Genomic DNA, 13,282 nt, shown 5'->3' with positions numbered 1-13,282 from the left:
AAGACTATCATGGAAAAGGAAAGCGAAGGCCGTTAGGGCTGTGAAAGAACAGCCGATCTGTGATAAAAAAGAGTCATGTTATGCTGGGCGGCATCAGGAAAAGGCTTTCAACTCCCACTAAAGATAAAGCTGACCATGACACATTGGTACATGCAATACAATTAGAAACCATACAAACAGAACACCTGTGATTCCAAAGGAAAATGGAAGAAGAGCTTAAAAGGGCATAAGCGATGTCAGTCCCAATATATAAGACTATGTAAGAACAGAATGAATAATTTTTCGAAGAATGACTCAGGTTGTGTTCTTTGCTTGAAGAATAAACGCACACACTACTGAAGGAAGGCAGCAGAGTTTCCCTCAAGGCGCTGGCTGGCTTGCATGTGTTCAGTGTCTTGCTCAAGGACACTTCTACATGTGGACAGGAAGAGGCAGGGCTCAAATTGCCAACCCTGCAGTTAAGTGTCAATTAAATGTTTATAGTAAATGGACTTGTACTTGTGTAATGCTTCTCTAGTCTTCTAACCACTCGACGTGCTTTTTACACTAGATGTCATTCACCCATTTACACCCATTCATACACTGATTGCAAGGGCTTCCATGCAAGGTTCCACCTGCCATCTGTCCACTGTCTAACCATTCATACCCATTCATACAGCCTACGGGAGCAATTTAGGGGTCATTGTCTTGCCCAGCGACACAACTTGTGCTGTGTTCATACTACGAGTGACAAATCAACAGTCTACAAGTCATTTTCAATGGAAGGCTACGAACATTTTTCAGCACTCCAATGAAGCTTCACCCAATCATGTGTTTTAGTTTCCCCATTTCCTGTCCCTTTCTCCTCCTCACAATTCCTGTTCTGTCTAAAAAGTGGAAGAAAAGGTATCCTTGCCATTAGCTTGGTCCCATTACTATTTAACAAAATAACTACATCAACCAGTGAAGGAGCAACACTACAATGGCAACTCTGCGACAACATAGCTGGCTGTGCTTGGCTGTTTGGTAGCTTTGTCGCTCGTACGGTGAACATAGCATTAGTGTTAGTGCCACACAGGCACACCATGATGGAATAAAACTAGAACTACTGTTTCGCAGTTGTATGCCTCCACCAATCACTCAAGTTGTAGTTTACATCCATGTCTCACCAAATTGTCATAATTTAATCTTATTAGACATTTGTGTGAAACACACACGAAAATGCTACGGACAGACAAACAACCCAAAAACATAATGCTATTGTGGACGCAGAGTCATAAAACTTTTTTTTTGTTTTTTATTTTATTTTGAGTATCTAGTTACCAAAATGTCACAGGTTCAAATTAGTTGAATCTTAACTATTTAAAAATTCTAAAAAGATTTGACCAGAGTGGGTACTTACAGGAGGAGGAGATGTGTATTTTCCAGCCCAGGCAGTCAAGACCAATGGGGGTGCTCTGAGAGAAGCAGTGGGCTTTGAGGGGCATTCCCCGGAAGGCCTCAATGGGCCCCAAGATGACTCCAGCATCGGTCTGTGGGATTGAAAGATGATTATTTCAAGTCACAGATATTATCACCGACTGTCTGCTAATGATGACCTCGACATGAACCTGTGAACAACCATCACTCAATCAATACAACTGAGTAAAATGCAATAGTAAAATAAATGAATAGAAGAAGAATGGTGATACGAAAATGAATGTAAAGAAGAGTGGAAATAAGGAGGCCATGCCTGAAACAGAAAGTTTAGCAATAACAGGCTTCATATTCAAGATAACCTGTCAGAAACCACCAGAGAGAAACAGACTGTGCAGGAGGAATGGAAACCCAGAAGCAAGGCAGAAAAGGGAGAAGATGAGTATTACAAAGACTTCCAAGGTTTGGATCTTTGCTTTGGCAGCTCATGACGCTGAGGCCACATCTTACTTTGTCCATGTCCTCAGATAACAGTGTGTTGAGTTGTCCCAAGCTCCCCCTGATGGCTCTGGCCAGTTTGCGTTTGTTTTTCTTTTGCTCTTCAAACCAGATGTCATCTGAAAATGTTCGTCTTCGCTGCTGGCCACCGCCATCAAAGCCCACATCCATCCAGCAGCCTGTCCTCAGCCCACCAAGACCCACAGAGGCCTTCCCTTCATCCTTCAGCTCCAACAGCCTTCTTGATCTGGACTGGCTGGCATCGCGTTGTGTGCCCTTTTGAGTGCACAGTTTACTGGTTAGTCCCAGTCACCGTTTATAACAACTCCACAACTGTTTAGTCCCCCAGGTACAGTGCAGGACTGTGGCTACTTTTAACTTTAGTTTGTGATTGTAACTTTGGATACAAGACAGTCAAGACTATCAAAGGAACGTATTTGTATGATATGACATGAGGATGGACAAGCTCTACTTCCATTCACTGAAGTAGAGCTGGTTAGTCAATCCCCACAATCTCATAGTTTCAATGTCTATTCTATTAGTTTGTCATTGTACTGCAATTCCATGCAGAGAGTGCTCACACAGCAAGGTTCAGACCTGTGGCAGCGTACACGATGAAACCAAGCCAAACAATTTAAAATCTGGTTTCGTGGCTGTAAAGTGTCTTCCCCCCAAATCTCTTGGGGACTTCCACTACATTTTTCTCATTTATTTCAATAGAAATTAATTTGCACTGCCAAGATTCCAAAATAGCTGATTCCATATTCCATAAAATAAGCTGCATTCCACAAATACTTGTAAAGGAAGAAAAAGCAAAAGGGAACAAATAACCGATTAAATGTAATAATCCATACTGACTGTGACATGTGCATAACATGAGCACATCAAGGGACCTGCTGTGTTTTTTTTTCCTGTGGCATGTATAGAGTGATCTCTCTTGCTGTGTTCTGAAAGTATTAATGGTGGCGTCTGCAAAGATTGATTGAGGTTCCAAGCGTCATGAGCGTTCCAATTTTACTGTTTGGAAAGAAGACCAATGAATCAACAAATAAAACCAAGGCTGTTTTCTTCCTGTATAATCCTCATGCAGCCTACTGGAAAACTAATTTTATCCAGCAAATGTGTGATTTTAGTCAGCCTGGTGAACATAATTTGGCCAGCCACTGCACTTCAGGAGCTATGCTAGTAAAAAACAGAAGATTTTGAACACTGAGACAGCCAAACAGATGTCAGAATTGCTGGCTGTTATTACTGGCCAATCTAAGCATATTGCAGATGTGATGGTGTAGTACATTATTAATACTTTATTCTCTACTACAAGGCAGTAGAGAATAAAGATACTGTTGATGTCATTCAGATTCTTGATCAAGGCCCTTCCTGGCCTTCCTGAAAGAGTGATTATTGCTCTCCACAAAGCTACCCCCTGTATAAATAAAGGTTTAAAAAAATATAAAAAGTTTCTCCACCAGAGAGCACTGACAAGCCTATTTTTGTCAGTTTATGTCTGCTCAGTACAAATCATGGTCACACTCATTTAATAACTACAGTTCCTTTTTTAAATGTCTGTTTATGTTCAAAATTCTGAGATGAAATAGTATCAGGCGGGCTAAACTCTCTATATAACAATTTTGTGTTTTTAACCACTACTTGAATTATACTTCAATTCCATCTTACCACTGCATAAATCAACAATGAAAATGCATGCATTTTATTATGTCTGTTTGTGCAGTTGTACAGGTCTTTTTAAAGTGGAGAAGTAGTAGTGAAACAGACAAAGGTATGAGAAAAATAATGGTTATTTAGATTAACTGCTTGATTAGGTCACACAGTTTATTTTAGCTGGAGGGAATCTAAGCTTTATGTAGGGACACAAAGCAATCCCTGCCTTTTTGATGAGACATCATTTAGATAAGATAACTGAACTGCTTAAGGTCAAAATCATATTGTTATTTTTTGCCAGATCACACTTCAAAGAAATATTTTTTATCAGATTGAACATCAAATTGCCAGATTCCACAAGGGGGAGCTAATCCTCAAATTATCCTGCTCTGGCTGTGTATCACAGGACCATTGTAAGCACTGCCAGGGAGGTGGGACTATGGTAACCAGCTAACTCAGAGAATGGAAATCTACCAAACTGCTGAGGGCTGAGAATGAGCAAGAGTTGACTCTCCTGTTCTTCTCCTCCTCTTCATCTAGTTTACAGAAAATCCAAAAGAAAGAGGGACTTGTTCTCTGTCCCAACTCAGATACTGACAGATCTACACTGGCAACCCCCATGACGCCTACACACACAAACACTCTCGTCTGCAGAGCAAGAGATTAACTGGTGTTGGCTTTTTTTGCCTTTTCATTCCAAGCCAGAGCTAATGTGTGTGAGTTGTAGGCAGGGAAGAAACAGTTTTCCCAGGGAGTTGGAACCTCATTGACATTTCAATTGAGGCCTGAACAAGCCTGTTTTATCCATACAACCATTTAGGGATGTCTAACATACAAAAAGGAAGGACATTTACAACATTTACACACACAAAAGAAAACATTGTTACTTATTATTAAGATTATAATTTACGTATCAAAATGTTACACATTTCTATTTAAATTTTACAAAAATCTGCTCTGTGCATGACAAACTCATTTTCCTTACCTGTAATTCGTTGATAGAGCCAATGGCATACAGGCTGATGTGTGAGTGGCTGTCTACTCTGCCTTCAGCTGCATCCAGAGGACTGAGGCAAAGACCCAGAGGGCTAGCTGATGGTTTAAGGGTCTTAGGTCTCTCTGGGGGGTCTGTTAATCCCTCCACGCTTACCGACTGTCCCAGAGGGATAGGACAGACTGAACTGGCCCTTGGTGAGAGGGGGTAGCAAAAATGTTTACGCTGAGCCACTGGCCTAGGACTGTTAGGTTTAGGGCTCATTGGCCGAAGGGGGCTCTTAGTCAAGCCCTCGCTGGCCACTGGGTGCGACCTGGCCCAGGATGACGAAAACAGATGAGTATGGGTGGCTAGTGAGTAGGAGCTTAAAGGTGTAATAGGGCTGGTGTGATTTGGCTGTGGGACTGCAGTGTCATCTAAATAGGGAGGTAGGCCAGACATACACAGTGGGGTAGGTAGACCATTTGGTGAACATTTTCTTCTCTGGCCCTCAGATTTACACCCATGGGGGATTTCCTTTCCCCTCCCTTGTGGGACTCCCCACTTGGTGATGGGATCAGTGTGGGGAAGGGCTCTGAGGGAGGACGGTGACCCTGGACTGTCCAGGAGTGTAGAAGATGGTATGTTTCCACAGCCACGCCTAGAAGCTGTGTTGCTACATTTCCCATCTGGCACTGAAAAAGTTCTTTTCAGCAGCTCAGCCTCCTTGGTCTTTTTTGGCTTCCTCCAGGATTGTTTGGCTAAACCAAAATCCATGTCAAAGCCCACAGTAGCCTGCTCCTCATTCTCCTTATCCATTGAACGGGACTCAAACAGGCTGGAAAGGGACTTGTGTGCTTGTGCAAAGTGCATGCGAATGTTTAAACTGTCATTGCTCTTGCTCCTCTTGTAGGTCTGCCCATTAGGTGACTGGACTTGCCTGAGGAAGGGGTTGTCTGGGCTTGGTCTTTCATTACCCTCACCACTACTCCTTTGGCCGAGCTGACAAGTGTGGGGAGTAGAGGGGGATAAGCCGTAGTCCTCTTCTTCTATCTCGTAATGCAATGAGGAAAATGTTTGGGGGACTGTTTGGTTGAGGATGTCACCTTTGAGAAAAAATTCATCGTCTGAGTTGTCCCTCTGTGCCCCTTGCTCAGACAGAAGGCATTCACCTCCCCCATCTGATGACTCCTGGGGTACCTCCTCACTTTTGGCACCCTTTGAGCCCTTTGCCTTCCTAAAAGAAGGCATTTTAGCAAAGACAGAAAACTTAGAACCTTTATTTCCTGTCTGGTTGCCTTTTGTTGTGCTTCTCTTGATCATTTTGTCAAGGTTGGCCTTTCTGGCTGGAACAGCAAAGTGAGGATCCTCCAACTCATCGCTGGTGTAAGACACAGCATCATAGGCAACAGTCATAGGTCTACAGTGCTCTTCGCCACTACCACATAGAACAGGAGCTGCTGGGTTCACCTCAGATTCTATCTCAGCAGTGAAAGATACCTCTTCCTGCTCAGGCAAGTGGTGTGGACTCTTGGGACTGGATATGTCCCCTGAAAGGTTGGCAATATCCCCAACTCCCTCAGCAAGCCTTATGACATCATATTCTTTCTGTGTTTCTATTTTAAAATCATCCTCTGTTATGCCACAATTTTCTGGTGAACGCTCAGCCTCCAAAATTGGCTCTAAACTACTGACAGCAAGCAGATTGAGGCTGACATCAGGGTGTGAGTACCTTACTACCCTCATCTCTTGCTGTGGAGATGGCAATCTGAACTGTGTGTGGTCTCTACACTCCTCAGCCATTGTATATTCTTCAAATGATTCGCATAGGCTGGCACTTCTTCTGTTAGGTTGGCTACAATAGTGCCCCTCTCTCTCATTTAATTCACTTTCCATTAATAGCTCTCTGCTCTCTAAACATAACACTAAGGGTCTTTCTGAGTTAGAGCACATGCATTTTAGACTTAAGACAGTGTTATCCTCAATACCATTTTCTCTCTTTAGTTTTTCTAGCTCATCTGCATGAGCCAGACTTAAATGGCTGTGGCTTTCAAGGTTTTTCCTGGGCACAGATTCAGTGTCCTCACTGCTCCAGTTGGGTCCTTGGTCAAGTGAAGACAGGAACATCTCCATATCTTCCTGGGACTTATCTATATCTTCCAATGAGACAGTGGTCACATTTGTTGATGGTTCAACCACGGGACAAATTATTCTCTCATTACTTTCGTAGTTTCTCTGAGCTCCCTGTGAGAAATAGCCTAGGCCCTCACCTCTCCCCACTCCATTTATACTGGCCTTGGTGTTATTGTTGGAGTCTGAGAGCAGAGACAAAGAGACATTCAGGCCACAGGGAGGTTCAGGGATCTTTAGTACCAGCTGAACTTGCTTACAAGGACTAGACATTTTGCTGACAGTAGTTTGTATGTTTGTCTTGGAAATGGCCTTTTGAGCTATGTCTGGTTGTTCTCTACTACTGGTCTCCTGCTCATGATAAACACAACTACTCTCCACCTCCTGCTGCTTCTTTTGCGAAATAAGAGAGCAGGGTGATCCTTCCCTCCTCCTCTCTCCTCCACAGTTCTCTGATAATAGAGTGGATGTGTCCTCTGTTTCTTGGTTCGAGAATGGGTGATGAGACAGAAATTCCTCAGAATCCTTACCAGTGTCAGATTGGATTTGAGTTGAATCAGTTCCTGGTTCTACAGAGCCTGTCTGTGCCCTCTCCAAAAGCTTGTCCACAGAATGGAGCTGCATTTGAGTGGGTATTTCCATCATAGCACCCCCCTGATCCAAGTGATTAGGTATTAAACCATGGGTTGGACCTGCAACTTGCCATGGTTGTAATCTTGCTCCCTGAGGTTGTTTTTGATCTGTTTGCCTGTCAGGGAGCTCCTTCCTGTCTGAGTCTGCCAACAGGACAGGTGAGGATGGTGTAGAACCCTTTGGAACCACAGTCAGCTCAGTAAAACAGGTATCCAATGAAAAAGAGGCTGTGGTCTCTGTGGAAAATGTAATGGAGGAACATACTTCATTTACTGTCCCAGGTGGCGTTGTCCCCTCTGTTGCAGTACAAACACACCCAAACTGCTCCTCCTGGAAGCAGACACCCGACACCCTTGCTTTATCCTGGGGCTTTGTATCTATAGTACAAACCTGAGGGTGGATCTCTGACAGTCCTCTGTTGGAGCTCTCTTCACGGCTTTGTGAATGGCAAATATCCAACTTGTCTGCCAATATACTGACTGTATCGAGTGTGTCTCTGAGCTTTCCTGACTTTGTGTTACGTGACACACTATTTGTATTTGCGCTATGTGCTTCTGTGATGTTTGGACTTGCTACAACAATATCTGTAAATAACTGAGGGTCTGTGTATTTTGTCTCAGTATATGTACGAGAGCACGCTCGAAATCTGTCGGGTATTTGTGCATTTAATAGGTCGGTGAAATGTGTATCAGCTATGCATGTGTTGTCTTTACAGTCACTCACTATTTTGTGATGATTTCCATTACAATATGTCCCCACACTTGGGCACAAGTCCCTTTTGTCGTTGTCCACTTTTAGAGCCTGTATGTCTTTGTCTTCATTGATTTTACGCCAGTGTTCTAAATGGTCTCTCTGTTTGTAATGTCTATCATTATTCTCGCTATTGCATCTATTCAAGCTTGTATTTTTCTTTACAGTGTAAGTTCTGAGTAAATCAAGATTCTCTAAGTCTACATCCTGAACTTTACAGATTTCTAATCTTTCTCTGTCTGTCTTCTCTATGTTTTTACTTTCTTTGTTTCCTGTCTGTAAGCTTGTGCTCTGCTTGTGTCTGATTTGCTGTTGTGTCTTCACAATCTTGTCCTCTGTGGTATCTAGATGTACTATGCATGTTTCTGAGTCTGTAGATTCATTCAGTTTGATGGGATTGCTTTTTTCAAGTTGTGCTTGCAATTTCTCTTCCGGAGTGTCTACTGGATTATTTACCTTCTTGTCAAAGGTGTCTGTGTTGTGTTGGCTTTGTACATGTAAACTGTATGAATCCGTGCTAACCTTGACTCTAATTTCTTTGCAAACAGCCTTTAAACTGGACTGTTCATGGTGCAAGTCTTGTTTTAGTTCCTCTGTTCTTGGACAAGGTCGAATTTGAACTGAGCACAGGTCTCTAGTGTTGAGCTTGGAGGGAATATTAGGGTTCACATAGCTCTCTGGGCTTTTCCTCCTGCTACATCTAAATCGTCCAACATATGTCTCTGTGGCATCTCTGTGGTCGTCCTTTGCCGTCACTGACTCTCTCCATCTGTTTTTTCTCTGCCCTGTGGGGAAGGTGCGGCCTGTCGCTCGCTGACCAAGGCAGGTCCCCTCAAGACCTAGCAAGGCATCCAGAGAGTCTTCCCCATCCAGACTAAAATCTGACAGAGTATCGCTGTGCCAAGAGTTGGAGTCAAAATACTTAGCAGAAGTGTCACCCTTTGCTTTTCCTCTCTCACGACATTCCAGGGGGTCAGCTCCCAAATCCCCTTCCTCTAAGCCTAATCCTTCAGAGAGGTGGGAGGGGTGTTCAAGGGCTTCCTGGGGCTGTGGACACAGTAAAGAAAAAGAGTGTGAGATCAAGTGGGTCGAGCACAATGCTGGTAAGAATCTCAAAGCTGATCCTCATACAGCCACTGATGAGCCATCATTTAGAAGGCAATATGTAAAGTATTGACTTTAACCCTCAGTTAATCAACTAAATCAAACTAAATCAATCAGTTCAAAGATATACAATATATAAAAGTACCAATATGTCTGAAGTCACTAAGTGTAAAATTGAGTGGTCAAACATTCCTCTATTTAAGTTAGCAAACATGTTTTTGAGAAAAATTAAAAGATGAAAATTAAATTATTTCAGTCCCTTGCATGGCACGTTTTGTTATAAAGTTAAACTAAAACTTGATTTCTCACATTTTTGTAATGAAATATCAATTATAAATTGTACTATCGCTGCTTATAAATATTCTCAAATTATAGTAATATCAGAGTCAGCTGGAACCACAAAATCATTGCAACAAATTGTTTTGATGGTTACAATTTTGACCTAAGACCACAAGTCAAAACAAACAAGAAGATATACACTGATTTGTCTGCAAAACAGTGTTACAGGTGACACTGTTTCTGAAACAATCACAAATGTTCTCCATACAAGTTGTTCTCTCTCTTTCTCTCTCTCTCTCTCTCTCTCTCTCTCTCTCTCTCTCTCTCTCTATATATATATATATCACCACCAGAAAATAAGGATTGCATGTATCCGGCTAACCACTGAAACTGATGCATCAATGCTGACTAGGCTCTATTCTATTTTTTTTCACTCTCTGACCTTTTGTTAATATTTTGTCATAGTTCACAATGTTTATTGGTTCATTCAACCAATATTTTACAATCAATAGCAGAGGACTCTATATTGCTTGGCAGACATGTTGGTCTTAGTTAGCGGCAGTGATATACTGTTCATTAAAGTGCAAACATAAGTAATGATCCACTCTAATAAGAGATGCAGCAGTTATAAAGTGATACATCAACATATCTACCGCAACCCTAGCAGATAGTGGAGTGGCTGATTGAGACACAACCATATGACTCTTCAGCACAGTAATCCAAGCATACGTGGTCCATGGTATTATCCCTGTAGCAGGCAGAGCCTGTACTTCTGACTGAGCACAATAACTGAGAGACCCTCTCTATAGAACCAACAACTCTATAGGACTCACTGAACTGGAAAATAGAAGCTTTCAGTTTACTGTCGGTATAAACCAACATGTAAACTGAAGAGTGGGCAATTATAGAATTTGTTCTTAATGACTCGCCTGGCTAAAAAAAGATAAAATAAAAAATAAAAAAGTTGGGTATTTTTTACGGCATTTTCTTATATTGCTTAATGATTTGAAATTCTGTAGTGTGTCTTTTGTGTCTGAAAACTAGAGAGTCATTTCTAAGGATCATATCGGGGTCAAACCCAGCATATTTTCATGGATTGGCATATAAAGCCTGCTTTGTGTTACTTTTCCTCTACTGCTGTTCAGCAAGGAAACACTGTCTGCAGAAACAAAAGAAGGAAATTTGGAAAAAAAGACAAAACATATTGTCGCCCAGGAAGATGAGTAAGATGGAACCTCATATTAGCTTTATCTGAACTTCACGCATTTTTATACAGAGGATTTCTGCAACAAATTAAATAAATAGTAACAAATGTCACATTATCAGATGGACAACCCAAAAACATAAAACAATGTTTGTTCACATCAGAAAGTAGATCCAGGGAAAACTTCCTTACCTGCACAACAAATGTAAATTGACTTTACTCCTATCAGAAACAAAACTTTCTATAAATAACACAAACACACACGATACCTGTCTTTAGATGAGTCTTTGATCTAGGTTATCATCTTTCTCTCCCTTGTCTCTCTCATTTCTCTCCCGTCTGTCAACTGTAGCCCCGGTGTCCTGTGGCTCCACAGAGCCAGTGTTTCCTACTGATGACACCACCCACACCCAGCATGGAGGGAATGTGGACGTGGGTGCTGCCGTCACACTGATGTGTCGGGGCCCTGAGGACAGCTGGCTATTGTGCCAGTAGGGCTCCACTGAGTTCACACATACACACAGTTTGGATGAACACACACACACATGCACACCAACAAGGCTAATCTTTTTCTTCTCAGAGACACAATGTTCCTCGTTCTGCTGCATCGGCTGTGACCGAGTCTTTATTTCACCACACCCGGTACTGAACCTGACTTCTACTCCACCCATTCACAAAAAAAACATCTTAAACTGATCTGATGTTCTTTGTGTAACAGAGTAGTGTAGTAAGTGCCTGACATCTGGGCAGCATCAATTATTCATGCTGATACTTTACAACGCTTATAAGACAGCCACACACACACATGCAGAGCAGTGTCTAGCAGAGGGTGCAGAGTTAGTGTTGGTAGACCGAGAAGTGGTGGTGGTGGTGATGGTGGGAGTACATGGGGTTGAATGTACAGTCCAGTCTCATGGAAGTTTGTGAAATAGTCACGAAATGCGATCTATTGGTTTGTCTCCAGGGTCACGAATTGTCTGTATTTTTCGTGTCGCACAGCACGAAAATAATGCCAATGGAAATTCAATTAGGAGCGTTATTCATGGTAGACACATGAATTAAATGCATCCACGTAACTAAGCAACAGTGCTAGAGGGAAGGTGGATGGGTGCAACAAGCAGGACTATCAACCAGCAGACCGGTGTTTGATACCGCTTTGTGGATTTATGCTAGTGGATTTGTTGCCAAGACCTAAGAGTTGATTTTGTTGCCTGAACCTAACCGTTCGTGGATCTGTTGCCTAAACCTAAGCCCAACCATTATGTTGTTCCTTAACTTAACAAAGTGGTTTTGTTGCCTGATACCAAGTTTCATTTTAATATCATGTCGAAGTCGTGCCACGGGACACAAAAAAAAGGTGAGACTGTGTTGGAATGTCATTTAAATACACTGCAATAAACTTGGAATGTTTACCATTACTGTGAAATGGTCTACAACTTTACATTTTTTTTCAAAAAGATGAGAGAGGGGTAGACCTTTCTGTGGTGACTGGGATATTGCTATTGGGCTTGTCTAGCTTCCACTCTACTGCTTCTGTCAGCACCTGCACCAGGTGTGTGTCTGTGTGACTGTCACAGAGGGGGCGTGTCTACAGCACCTGACTATGAATCTCCCACTCCGCCATGATGAAATGAGTGGTCACACTCACGTAGCTCTTCATTGCCCTGGAGGTCCACCCGTCTGTGGTGAAGGCAACAGAATTTGTCCACAATCCTTTTTGACTTGTGGCTCCCTGAAACCAAGCCATCGTCTATAAGCCATACTAACACTCTGAGTTGTGACAATATATACTTTCCAACTTCTTGTTTGCAAAGTTAAACCACATTTTGTAGTGTAAGGTTTTTCCTACCGCTTTTCAATTCCATTAATTATGACCCCTCAGATTTGTTGGCATAAAGGATATTTAAGATCCACATTGTAGCTACAGATCAATTAGTTCAGATGACTGAAGTAAAACTTCACGAGGGTAGTGATCTTGGTCTAACCCATGTCCCTCTGTGCCACAGCCTGGTCACCATGAGAACCTAGCAGTTCACTGGCATAAAGAGTTAAGGATATAGTGAAAGTGGTTACAAAGAAAACCAAGTGGACTGATGGGATCTATAGTTACAGCAGTCAGCTGCCTCCATTTACATCAGCTACTCAATTATTCATGAGGAAAAGAACACACAAGCTGCTGCTCACAGACACACAAGCAGCCATATAGTGGATACACAAAGAAGTGTAGGTGAATTCAGCCCAATTGTCGGTTTACATTCTCTTCAAACTGCTGCCATTACATTCAATTACCATGTAAATAACTTACATCCTGAAGTTATTTTCAAGTGCTATATCTTATCTATATTATTTACACAACCTTATCACCAGACAGAACTCTGTCATCAGAAGTTTCTACAAAAAAGAGCTGATAAATCAGCCTGGTCCAGAAATCTGCCGATATTGTCTTATTGTAGATACATGTCTGCCCATAATCAACAATAACTTACAGTACAGTGCAGACGGTCACTAAGCAATGTCTGCCTGACCCATTCCATGCCCGGTTGTCCTATCAGGAAATTAGAAGAAGTAAATACTAAGAAGAAACTCCTGTAACTTAATAATGTAATTGGCTAAAAGTTAGCCTTCCAGACTTTCTTCTTTCATCTGTTTTAGTAATG

At 42.1% G+C, this 13,282-nt stretch overlaps 1 protein-coding gene across 2 annotated transcripts in view; it reads right to left on the bottom strand.

Moving 5' to 3' along the window:
- The window catches only part of arhgef4 (Rho guanine nucleotide exchange factor (GEF) 4), a 128,230-nt gene that overhangs the window by 76,191 nt on the left and 38,757 nt on the right, over positions 1 to 13,282 (bottom strand). For both annotated transcript variants that reach the window (XM_068709630.1, XM_068709629.1), the window contains exons 3-5: positions 4,538 to 9,085; positions 1,906 to 2,169; positions 1,382 to 1,511 (exon numbers count right to left, since the gene is read on the bottom strand). In XM_068709630.1, the coding sequence (XP_068565731.1) occupies positions 1,382 to 1,511; positions 1,906 to 2,169; positions 4,538 to 9,085 (4,942 nt within the window). The remainder of the gene's footprint in view (positions 1 to 1,381; positions 1,512 to 1,905; positions 2,170 to 4,537; positions 9,086 to 13,282) is intronic.

Source organism: Cebidichthys violaceus, unplaced genomic scaffold (genome assembly GCF_023349555.1).
Source record: "Cebidichthys violaceus isolate CVI_PGR_0920_01 unplaced genomic scaffold, fCebVio1.0.p SCAF_15, whole genome shotgun sequence".
NCBI classification, from domain to species: Eukaryota; Metazoa; Chordata; class Actinopteri; order Perciformes; family Stichaeidae; genus Cebidichthys; species Cebidichthys violaceus.
The sequence above is the reverse complement of the archived record's forward strand: the minus strand, read 5'-3'. Positions and strand labels throughout refer to the sequence as shown.